The sequence below is a fragment of the Hyperolius riggenbachi genome, chromosome 4 (assembly GCF_040937935.1).
Source record: "Hyperolius riggenbachi isolate aHypRig1 chromosome 4, aHypRig1.pri, whole genome shotgun sequence".
In the NCBI taxonomy this organism is placed as follows: Eukaryota; Metazoa; Chordata; class Amphibia; order Anura; family Hyperoliidae; genus Hyperolius; species Hyperolius riggenbachi.
Window position 1 is genome coordinate 277214024 of NC_090649.1, and position 12532 is coordinate 277226555.

The window sequence follows — 12532 nt, forward strand, 5'->3', positions numbered from 1 at the left end:
AGTGGACAAACAGGACACAGGAGAGGAGGAAGAGATTGAGTAGACTGCACAGGAGGTAAGTATGACATGTTTATGTTTATGATGACTGTTTTCATTAAGGACTGGTTCAGATAGACAGTTAGGCTTGGTGCGCACATTAAAAAGGTCCTCTGCAGTCCTCTCCTGTCAGTTCTTGATGGTTGGCACCAGGGCTGTGGAGTCGGTACAAAAATCTTCCGACTCCAACTCCTTAGTTTATGAAACCACAACTCCGACTCCAACTCCGGGTACCCAAAATGGCCCCGACTCCGACTCCTCGACTCCGACTCCTTAGTCTAATACCTAACAGGGCTGTGGAATTTGTACAAAAATCGCCCGACTCCGACTCAGACGCCTCAGTTTATGAAATCAACGACTCTGACTCCAACTCCGGGTGCCCAAAATTGCCCCGACTCCGACTCCTCCTCAAACTCGGACTCCACAGCCCTGGTTGGCACCAGTTTTGCACGTGATTCTATGCATGTGTTCACACATACAGTACATGTACATTTCCACAGAGCTGTGGAGTCGGAGCATTTTTTGGGTACCTGGAGTCGGAGTTGGGGGAAAAAAAATGCACCGACTCTGACTCCTAATGAATTTAAACAGAAAATATTATAAAATGTTCTATTTCTTAGATAATAGTTATCATAAATAGTTTATATAAACAGTAATAGCTCTGCTTAGTCCACAAAAATGAAATAAACCAATCAAAAACTGGTTACTTGTGCTGCTTCAATAAAGCAATCCAGGTATTTTTAAAGTCAGATACGGTATACATATCTGATTGTGACTGTACAGGATCTTCTCAAAAAATTAGCATACTGTGATAAAGTTCATTATTTTCTGTAATGTACTGATAAACATTAGACTTACATATATTTTAGATTCAAATACACACAACTGAAGTAGTTCAAGCCTTTTATTGTTTTAATATTGATGATTTTGGCATACAGCTCATGAAAACCCAAATTTCCTATCTCAAAAAATTTGCATATTTAATCCGACCAATAAAAGAAAAGTGTTTTTAAAACAAAAAAAAGTCAACCTTCAAATAACTATGTTTAGTTATGCACTCAATACTTGGTCGGGAATCCTTTTGCAGAAATGACTGCTTCAATGCGGCGTGGCATGGAGGCAATCAGCCTGTGGCACTGCTCAGGTGTTATGGAGGCCCAGGATGCTTCGATAGCGGCCTTAAGCTCATCCAGAGTGTTGGGTCTTGCATCTCTCAACTTTCTCTTCACAATATCCCACAGATTCTCTATGGGGTTCAGGTCAGAAGAGTTGGCAGGCCACTTGAGCACAGTAATACCATGGTCAGTAAACCATTTACCAGTGGATTTGGCACTGTAAGCAGGTGCCAGGTCGTGCTGAAAAATGAAATCTTCATCTCCATAAAGCTTTTCAGCAGAAGGAAGCATGAACCCACTTTTGAACCAGAAACAGTGGCAGAAGCGCCTGACCTGGGCTACAGAGAAGCAGCACTGGACTGTTGCTCAGTGGTACAAAGTACTTTTTCGGATGAAAGCAACTTTTACATGTCATTCGGAAATCAAGGTGCCAGCGTCTGGAGGAAGACTGAGGAGAGGGAAATGCCAAAATGCCCGAAGTCCAGTGTCAAGTACCCACAGTAAGTGATGGTCTGGGGTGCCATGTCAGCTGCTGGTGTTGGACTGTGTTTTATCAAGGGCAGGGTCAATGCAGCTAGCTATCAGGAGATTTTGGAGCACTTCATGCTTCCATCTGCTGAAAAGCTTTATGGAGATGAAGATTTCATTTTTCAGCATGACCTGGCACCTGCTCACAGTGCCAAAACCAGTGGTAAATGGTTTACTGACCATGGTATTGCTGTGCTTAATTGGCCTGCCAACTCTCCTGACCTGAACCCCATAGATAATCTGTGGGATATTGTGAAGAGAAAGTTGAGAGATGCAAGACCCAACACTCTGGATGAGCTTAAGGCCGCTATCGAAGCATCCTGGCCCTCCATAACACCTGAGCAGTGCCACAGGCTGATTGCCTCCATGCCACGCCGCATTGAAGCAGTCATTTCTGCAAAAGGATTCCAGACCAAGTATTGAGTGCATAACTGAACATAATTATTGAAAGGTTGACTTTTTTTGTTTTAAAAACACTTTTCTTTTATTGGTCGGGTGAAATATGCTAATTTTTTGAGATAGTAAATTTGGGTTTTCATGAGCTGTATGCCAAAATCATCAATATTAAAACAATAAAAGGCTTGAACTACTTCAGTTGTGTGTATTTGAATCTAAAATATATGAAAGTCTAATGTGTATCAGTACATTACAGAAAATAATGAACTTTATCACAATATGCTAATTTTTTGAGAAGATCCTGTATATACACAGGAATTTCTTATACACTAAAAAACATCTATGCTGTAAGAATAAAGCCTGATGTGTAGCTGTGTCACTAAGAGATGGTCAATGAGTTAGATATAATTCTGTACCGATGCTGGTTTATGCAAACTTACGCACTCCCTTTGCTCATTAAATCAAATAATTTGATATGCTGTTAAAATTTGGTTTGGTGACTACGAATTAAAGGGTACATGAGATGGATGAAAAGAAAAGGGTTATACATATCTGGGGCTTCCTCCAGCCCCCTTCAGGCTAGTCAGTCCCTCGCTGTCGTCCTCCGCCACCTGGATCTTCTGCTATGAGTCCCGGTAATTCAGCCAGTCAGTGCAGTCCGGCCGTGTGCCACTCCCACAGCCAGGAGCATTCTGCACCTGCGCAATAGTGCTGCGCAGGTGTAGTAGTCTCCCGGTGGCGAAGTGTGTGCATGTGCACTACGCCCGACTGGCTCATGTACCTGGCCCCATAGCAGAAGATGCAGGTGGCGGAGGAGAACAGCGAGGGACTGATTAGCCTGAAGGGAGCTGGAGGAAGCCTCAGGTATGTATAAAACTTTAATTTCATCTGTCTCAGGATTTACTTTGTTACACAGTAGTACTCGAATTTACATATGTACTCCCCACAGAGCTGCAGGGAATCCACTGAGAATGTTGTGCACATTGAACACAGAGGTGTTGTCCATCACCCATAAACCTGGTTCAGATTGTACATAAAGAATGTGTAATAGAGGAAGAATCCCCTCATTCTCCTGCAGAGTACCTGCACATCACTCTTACATTACTACTAATATTATTATTATTATTATTTAGTATTTATATAGTGCCGACATATTACGCAGCGCTTCACAGTATAATATATATATATATATATATATATATATATATATATATATATATATATATATTTATTGTCTTGTCACTAACTGTCCCTCAAAGGAGCTCACAATCTAATCCCTACTATTATCATATGTCTATGTATGTATTCTGTAGTGTAAGTACTGTAGTCTAGGGCCAATTTAGGGATGAGCCAATTAACTTATCTGTATGTTTTTGGGATGTGGGAGGAAACCGGCGTACCCGGAGGAAACCCGCACAGACACGGGGAGAACATACAAACTCCTTGCAGATGGTGCCCTGGCTGGGATTCGAACCGGGGACCCAGCGCTGCAAGGCGAGAGCGCTAACCACTACTCCACCGTGCTGCCCACAGTTACATTGCCTAGGGCCTGATAGATGTTCTTTGTTCCTGTCTGTACCTTCTACAAGTACTCTTACCAAGGACTAGTTTTAGTCTATGACAAAGTATTAGAGGCAGAAGATTCGCCAGATATCCAGGTAACTGGTATTGTTTAAAAGGGAATAAATATGGCAGCCTCCATATCCCTCTCACTTCAGTTGTCTTAAAATTCCTAAACGTTGGCAGTTAAGAGATGCATTTCATGTTACATACTTTCAATCAACAAGATTGCAATATGCAAATTGGAGTAGTCTGAGTCGGTGGAATCCTAACCTGAGGAGTCAGAGTCGGTGGATTTTTGTACTGACTCTACAGCCCTGCATTTCCGTTTCAGTTCAGTCAGTTTTGTATCAGTTGGTATGCCTGTGTTTATACATGAAAGGTATACATTTCCAGTCCAGTCAGGTAAAACTGATAGAAAACTGATCCAAAACTGACAGGATCAGACCGGACTTTGTGCAGATTAATGTGTGACCCAGGCCTCAGGAGTAGTAAATGCCTCGTTTCTGGCGACGCTTCATATGAATGGAAGCAGTTGTTTATAATGATGTTGCTGGTGTTTCCCATTGTTTGCGTAAATGCTGCACTAGATCCTGTCATCTCTTCCTGGACTACTTTCAGCTGTTCAGTGTTCCCTCGTGTGGGTCTAAACATAGTGTGACAATTGGACATTATGAGTTGCCAAAATGTACCTAACGCTTTGCTGCTCAGTAGCAGAAAAGCATTTGGCATCAGTTAAATAAGCTATGGCCACTGATGCCCCCTGTCGCCCAAGTGAATCGAATCTTAGAAGGCCTAGAACAACTTATAACCACATAGTGGACAATTGAAAGGACACCTGAAGCAAGAGAGCTATGGATGCTGCCATATGTATTTATTTTTAAGCAATGCCAGTTGCCTGGCTATTCTACTGATCCTCTGCCTCTAATACTTTTAGCCATTGACTCTGAACAAGCATGCAGCAGATCGGGTGTTTCGGACATTGTCAAATCTGACAATATTAGCTGCCTGCTTGTTTCTGGTGTGATTCAGACACTACTGCAGCCAAAAAGACTAGCAGGGCTGCCAGGCAACTGGTATTTCTTAAAAGGAAATAAATAAATATGGCAGCCTACATACCCTCACTTCAGCTGTCCTTTAATGAACCCCCAAAATTATATGAGGCCACCTGAGAGTAGATACATAAAGCCACTGTTCTCTTTGCACCAAAATACAACGAATTATAGGTGTAATTTACTAAGCATGTAATATTATGTATTGCAAACCTCTGATTAGATAAGAAATGTAACAACTGACATACAAACTGACTCCTTGCTCTTGAATCAATACCAACCCTCTTGGTATTTTATCTTCTGGCGGAACCAGGAAACGGGATTGGGGGAGAGGCAAGGCCAAGCCGCCACTCACCACCCCTCTCCATCAGAATGTAGGATGGTTGCATCTGATCAGTCACTCAACCCACCTTCTGAGTCCTGCACAAATGAGATGAGACGCTAGTTTTAAAACGCTGGGGGGAGGGGGGGGGGGGGGTACTACTAAGGGTATTTTCATACATCTATATCCAAGCCACATTAACACAATACTATAGCCTTAAAACCATGTAGCTGCAGGTGAGAGTGGCCAGGATTCTAGTCACTGAGGAAAACATGGGTTGAGCGGTGTGACCTAATAACCATTCTATTCCCTGCTATAATTTGATATTATTCATGACGGCAGAGCTGTCAGAGATTGATAGCTTTGCTGTTCTAGTCATTCAGGCGGCAAGCCATATTCTCTGCACACGCATTTAGCATATTGCATGAGACTGTTTCCAATAGATTCTGAAGTGCCTCATTTTCCTTTCCTCAGCGTACAGTAGGGGACTGCTTTGTCTGAAGCTAAGCACTGTACTGCCCTATAGATTCAAACAAGAAAGCACGTTTCCTCACTGCTGCAGGTTTACTTACAGACATGAGTTTGTACATCTCAGAATCTAACATGAAAGGTGAAACGTAGAAAATACATGTAAAATATCTATTATCTCTGAGATATACAGCAGTCTGTTCCAAAGGAGAGAAATTCTAGAGGACACATATCTCTGAGTCTCAGTAAATCACCGCTAATGGCCGGAGAACAGCTTAATGCATACCAGATTACATGTAAGGGTGGGGGGCGACAACAATATTCAAGCTGCTCAAAATGGAAGAGAGGCAGAAATGAACACTGCAGCCACTCTCAAAGCCGGATGTTATTTTTCATGCCAGATTGGACTGTGGACATTTTCACTCAATGGTTACAAGTTCACTATCCCAATCTTTAAACCGTAACCCACATAAACAAAGGAATCAGAAAGTACAGCACATTCTGTAGGTGTAGTATGTTAAGGTGGAGCGCTCTACAAAGCTTCTCCCATCTCTGTAATGTTCGATTCACTCTCTCTAATTTTACTTGCAGTTTTTGGTTGGGGACCTGAACTCAGAACTTCCTTGTCCTATTAATGTAGGATCTGTCACGGTCCATAACAGTCCGCTAAACTGACTGTTTTTATGGCCAGTGTGAACCAGCTGATACTGACTTGGTAACCTGATCCATTGAGGATGGAAAAAATCCTGTCAACCTTTTAGGCTCGGTTCACACTGCAAGGCAAAACAGGCAATTTTTCCACATCCCAAAAATGGACAGTCGACAGAACCTATGTTATTGTGGGAATATTCAAGGGGGGAAAGGGACACATGGGGAAATGGGGGGTGAGGCGGCCCAGCAGGCAAAGGTGCTAGGACTGTCATACTGAAATTGGAAATCTGTCTGAAGTGCGTTAGCAAGTGTTAGTTTGCTCTCTGATTCGATCAGAGGGGGATCTATCTGTTGGCGATCTGGCAGCATTGTGTAATGTATGGCCACCTTAACAAGTTCCGGATGAACCTTAGCATACCGACTATGCTGCTACCTTGGATTGCAGGTATTATACGGATGCACCTCACAGTGACAGAGCTTGAAAAAGACCAATATATTGGGTCAAATTCTCCCAATGTTTTATAGTTAGCCAATAAATAGCATCATTATGGGGCCATTGATCTACTGACAATCCTTCCTTGCTCCCATTTTAGTCCTGTCTTATCAACAGAATCGATTGATTTTAGGTAGGACTCTATAGAAAGTCTAGCAATTGAACCTATTGGGCATTTGCTGTCTGGCAGAACGGAGCAGTGTGGTGCACTCATACACGCCGTAGAGCATGCCCACGGGAAGATACCCAACAAGCTGACATGTTCTGCAGGTGTAACATCACGCAACAAAGAGGTAACAATGGTCTCAGCTGATGTGATCGCCAGGTGGATCACTTCAGCAGACCTTATGTATGGGGCTTTAAGTAGGATTGGTTCTGTATGTTTCTGCAGTTGGCTGATGTGTAATGGTTAAGGGCTCTGCCTCTGACACAGGAGACCAGGGTTCGAATCTCGGCTCTGCCTGTTCAGTAAGCCAGCACTAATTCAGTAGGAGACCTTTGGCAAGTCTCCCTTACACTGCTACTGCCAATAGAGCGCACCCTAGTGGCTGCTGCTCTGCTCTGGCGCTTTGAGTCCGCAAGGAGAAAAGCGCAATATAAATGTTATTTGTCTTGTCTTGTCTTGTATGTTTACATGTTCATCATCATATACCACATATCATATTTGGGATGGTAGTGACCCCTGAGGCAAACTTATTAAAGAAAAAAAAGACACCTAGGTAGAGGGGAGCCTCAGAGGCTTCCCGTGTCCTCCTCACCCCTACCGATTCTGCCCAGGACCCTCTGGAAGTTTGCAGCTACATGCTGCTTCTTGCACATGCAGCTGACTTACAATGCGAGCGAGGTCGTACTCGTGCAGGAGCATGGGCGCAATCACATTCCTGACGAGCTCTTGTCGGAAATCTTCCATTAGACCACTCATCTCCTTGGGTAAGCTCTTTCTATTTTTCGTCCAACCCTCCAGGACAGTGACATTGAGATTTGGGCTCCGCCCCCCAGAAACAGGAAACACCCAGCGTGAGCTCTATAAATCTGTTCCCAGGTATCCACACCTCAGTTGTGTGTTTCCTTCCCTGGGAACATGAGCTCTGTAAAGGGAGCTAGCTGGTCAGCAGCCTGGGAGTGCTGAGGCTGGTAATAGTTCCCTGAGGGAGCCTGCTTCACTACCCTGGAGGGTTGGAATATTGTTGCAGCAGAAAGCTCCTTACCTGCTTAAAACAGGTTTTTCCCCTCTAGCAGCCACCTGAGCGGCTGTGCGTGCTAGAGGGAGGACAACGCGGAGCAGCCCTGACGGAGGTCCTGGACGCAGCGGTGGGGGAATATCGGCTCTGCACGGAGGAAGGATGGCTTTGCCCCCAGTCTAGCGGTACTTCCGCCGACGAGTGACTTCACTTCCGCATTTTGCGCGGCTGCAAAACAGCGTTGTGTGCGTTCCTTGTGGCACTTAGCGTTTGGCCTTTGCCAAGGATGGACGCACGAAAACTTCAGGATCAGGTAAGCCGGCGGAGATCTTGTGGGGAGCCGCGTTTGATCACGGTCTGACTGGTCGCCGCACTGGTCTGAGGTTTGATTATGCTGCTCAGATGTATTTAGTCAGCATATGAATGACAGTGGCTAGATCAAGGATATTTGCTGAAGCTGTCTTTTTGTGGTGGCACATTGTTGTTTAAAACCAGTTAAACATGGATAACTGCACTGATCTTAAGTTTAATTAATAGATCAGAAAAAGCATGTTAGACTACTTGGTGATTTGATTACTTAAATGGAGCAAGATGTTTGTTACCAGTTTAAGTATTGTAAAAGTCCTGATAGTTCAGAAAAGCATTTGTTCACATGTGACTGATTGGTTTTTGTGCAGCTCAATGTGTTTTGCATAAGTAATTGTTGCATAGCTACCTGAATGAATGTTAACTACATGGTGCATTCATTGTGGGGAGTGAGCTGGTTACTGGGTCAGCTGCATATAATGTTGGATGTTTTCCTTCTAAGTTTGCAGGAGGGATTTATTGATGCAGTATCACCAAATATATTAAGTTTTTAAAAAAAAAAAAAAAAAAAAAAAAAAATTTTTCTTTTTCTCTCTCTCTCTCTCCTGCAATACATTTTAGCAGCTGTATGCATCTACATTCTGTCTAGATGAGCTACACTTGAGTTGATATGCATCCTAAATTATCTGTCTGATTGCTGTACTTAAGCTTATTTTACAGATAATGATATTCATTTGTTTGGTAAACAGCTCACTATATACACAGAGTATATATGAATAAACATCACATCTGTTCAGGAGAGGATTTATGTGATTAATTACAGGCTTTAATGAATTATAGTAATTAATCTCATGGTATTATTCTCTTCATATGTTTTTCAGGAGACTTCGGACTTATCCGATAGCTCTAACAGGTCCAGGAGTTGCCTTGTCTGTAAGGTTGTTTTGCCAACTAGCTGGACAAAAGCATCTTGCCACGGATGTATTACAAAGTTAATTAATGAAGAGAATACTGCCTCCTGCAAAGAGTTTATGACTACCATGAGGCATGAAATGGTAGAGACATTTAGAGCATTCAGGGAAAATCTGCCTACAGGGTCAGCTCCTGTGGTACCTCCTGTGGCAGTTATTCCCAAGGAGAATCCTAAGCCAAGAAAAGCTCTTGTAAAAACTACAAGACGTTTAATTTCTTCAGATGAAGAAGAAGAGGAAATACAGGATGTTCTTCCTGGAGGACAGGTTAACAGGGATTTATCACAGGATGATATGTCAGATCAAAGTGATACGGATGAGAAACTTATGTTTTCAAGATTCAGATTTCCGGTGGAAGAGACTGATGAATTAGTGCGGGCTATTCACACTACCTTGAATATTAATCAGACCACTCCCGCTCCTGTGTCCATACATGATAAATTATATTCTGGTATGGATCCCACACCACATTTAAATTTTCCTGTACATCCCTCAACAAAAAACCTAATTAATACGCAATGGAAATACCCAGAGAAAAAACTTTTTATTTCCAGAGGCTTTAGAAAGCGATTCCCCTTTTCAGAAGAAGATGCAAAACTATGGGAAGGTTGTCCCAAGTTAGACGCAGCATTCAGTCTAATGAATAGGGAGAATGAACTTGCTTTTGAGGATTTGGGTTTCCTTAAAGACCCAGCAGACAAGAAAATTGATTTGTCACTTAAAAAAGCTTATACAGCAGCAGTAACTAACTTTAAGCCTGCTGCAGCCACCACCTGTGTCTCTAGGACCACTGTATTATGGATAGAGAGGGTGGAAGAATTAGTCAAAACTGATGGTCCTAAAAAGGACATTTTAGAAGCTCTGAGTGTTGTTAAGAAATCTAATAATTATGTTACTGATGCTTCAACAGAGTCACTAAGAGTTACAGCAAAGACAACAGCACTAGTTAATAATGCCCGCAGAAATCTGTGGCTCAAGACATGGGACGGTAGCCAATCGTCCAAGTCTAAGGCATGTCATCTACCCTTTACGGGGGATCTGTTATTTGGCCCTCAGCTCCAAGAAGTCTTGGAGAAGACGGCAAGCAGGAAATTATCATTTCCGAAGAAAAAGAAATTTAAGCCGAATAGGCCCTTTTTTCGCCGCAATAACCAGGCGAGAGATAAAGGGGTCCAAAAAAGAAGGACTTGGCCAATTAATAAGGAAGGGCCTAGGAGGACTCCGCTGCATAAGCCAGCGGAGCCCCAAAGCAAGCACCAGTGACGCCAGGCTGAAAGTAGGGGGCAGGTTATCTCGCTTTTATCCAGAGTGGAGAAAGATAACCTCGAATCAATTCATTTTAGACCTAATAAAAGACGGGTACAAGATAAGATTCATAAAAAAGCCCCCGGTGAGATTTGTAAAGACTTTAATGCCGAAAGACAGAGAAGCCAGGATGGCATTACAGGAATTACTAAGAGACATGATGGACAGAAATGTCATAAAAGAGGTACCACCTCAGGAAAGAAACCGAGGGTTCTATTCTCGAATTTTTCTGATCAAAAAGCCAACCGGAAAATTCAGAATGATTCTGAACTTAAAACCACTAAACCCCTTTATTGTATACGAAAAGTTCAGAATGGAAACTGTGTATACGATGAGGAACTTACTGAATGCAGACGTGTTTATGGTGAACATAGATCTGACAGACGCTTATTGGCACATCCCAATCAGAAGGGAGTCTCAAAAGTACCTAAGATTCAGTGTACAAGGAGACGGTGGAGTGCTGCATTATCAATTCTCGTGCCTTCCTTTCGGAATATCTTCAGCACCAAGAGTGTTTACGAAAGTAATGGCAGAGGTGGTAGGAAATCTTAATCTCCAGAACATTATAATAATCCCTTATCTGGACGACCTATTAGTTCTAGCAGACAATGCGGTACTGCTTCAAAGAGATCTGAAGAGGGTGTTAGGTCAGTTAGAAACCCTGGGTTGGTTAGTAAATTACCAAAAGTCACATCTGGATCCATCCCAGGTGATCAAATTTTTGGGGTTCATAATAAATTCACCCCTTCAAAGACTGTTCTTGCCAGAGGACAAGGTGACAAAAGTGCAGTCGACAATAGTCAGCCTTCTAGAGGCAGACGCCATCTCAGTACGGCAGTGCATGAGTATAGTGGGTCTTCTAACCTCAACAGCACCAGCAGTAGATTGGGCAATGGCTCACGTAAGAGTTCTCCAGAACTGGCTACTGGAAAACTGGAACAGAAATCAGGGCGATTTAGAAAGCGTGTTATCAATACCAACCTGGGTAAAGGAATCACTGCCTTGGTGGATGGATATAAAAAATCTTCAGTTAGGAAGACTATGGCGGTCTCCTCCAACAAAGATTATAACAACAGACGCAAGTTTGATGGGTTGGGGAGCCCATGTGGACGGACTATACCTGCAAGGGTCATGGACAGACCCAGTAAGGGGAGAGTCATCCAACTTCAAAGAAATGAAGGCAGTTCATATGGCCCTATTACAAGCATCAGAGTGTCTAAAGGGGCATCATCTTCAGGTTCGTTCAGACAACATAACAGTAGTAGCCTATCTGAACAAACAAGGAGGGACAAGGTCCAAAAAACTCCTAGAAGTGTCACTGAAGATCTTAGATTGGGCAGAGCTGAATCTGCTATCGTTAACAGCAGTCCATCTGAAAGGGACATTAAATCGAATGGCCGACCTTCTAAGCAGACAAAGACTGTCAAATTCCGAGCTGAGGCTCAACCCAGAAGTATTCAGAATGATAACGGCCAGATGGGGGTGGCCCGAAATAGACCTTTTTGCCAATCAGACGAACTCTCAGTGCAGAAGGTTTTTCTCTCTAGATCCGAAGGGAGCATGTGCAATAGATGCGTTGGCCCAAGATTGGATCTTCAGCAAAGCATATGCCTTTCCACCAATCCCCTTGATTCCTCTTGTATTACAGAAGTTGAAACTGTCCAGAATGACTCTGATATTAATAGCACCAGATTGGCCAAAACGATCATGGTACCCGTTGTTACTAAAAATGCTGAAAAAAGATCCTTTACTCCTCCCTCAGGAGGAATTACTTTTAGATCAAGAGGAACATAGATGGGTACATGTTCCAAATCTGCATCTAAAAGCGTGGTTTCTGAAAGGGATGTTCTGAAGTCCAAGGGCCTGTCAGACAGAGTGATCAAGACGGTTCTGAATAGCAGAAAGAAAGTAACCAGATTGATCTATTCTAAGTATTGGAAGACTTTTTTAGACTGGAAAAAGAGGAATAAAGTTAAAGACAATAAATTACCGACAATTCTTGAGTTCCTGCAAGATGGAATTGAGAGGGGTTTGGCCTGAAGTACAATTTAGGTACAAGTAGCAGCAATTTCTGTTTTCGTTGATAAGAAATTAGCCTTAGATCCCCTGGTGATCAGATTTATGAAATCGGTAGAAAGATCAAGGCCA

General features: G+C 42.9%; 2 protein-coding genes across 3 annotated transcripts in view; one reads left to right on the forward strand and one right to left on the reverse strand.

Moving 5' to 3' along the window:
* The window catches only part of REV3L (REV3 like, DNA directed polymerase zeta catalytic subunit), a 235884-nt gene that overhangs the window by 201689 nt on the left and 21663 nt on the right, over positions 1-12532 (reverse strand). The gene's annotated exons all lie outside the window — the stretch shown is intronic.
* Positions 7845-11545, forward strand: LOC137503807 (uncharacterized). Its single transcript, XM_068231309.1, has 2 exons — positions 7845-8115; positions 8990-11545. The coding sequence occupies exons 1-2, from the start codon at positions 8089-8091 to the stop codon at positions 10340-10342; spliced, it is 1380 nt and encodes a 459-aa protein (XP_068087410.1). The 5' UTR covers positions 7845-8088; the 3' UTR covers positions 10343-11545.

What these genes read in the sequence shown, in the direction of transcription:
- LOC137503807 (XM_068231309.1), top strand. Translation starts at nt 8,089, where the DNA reads ATGGACGCACGAAAACTTCAGGATCAG. An exon ending in CACGAAAACTTCAGGATCAG is followed by an intron (nt 8,116 to 8,989) that starts GTAAGCCGGCGG and finishes TATGTTTTTCAG; the next exon opens with GAGACTTCGGACTTATCCGA.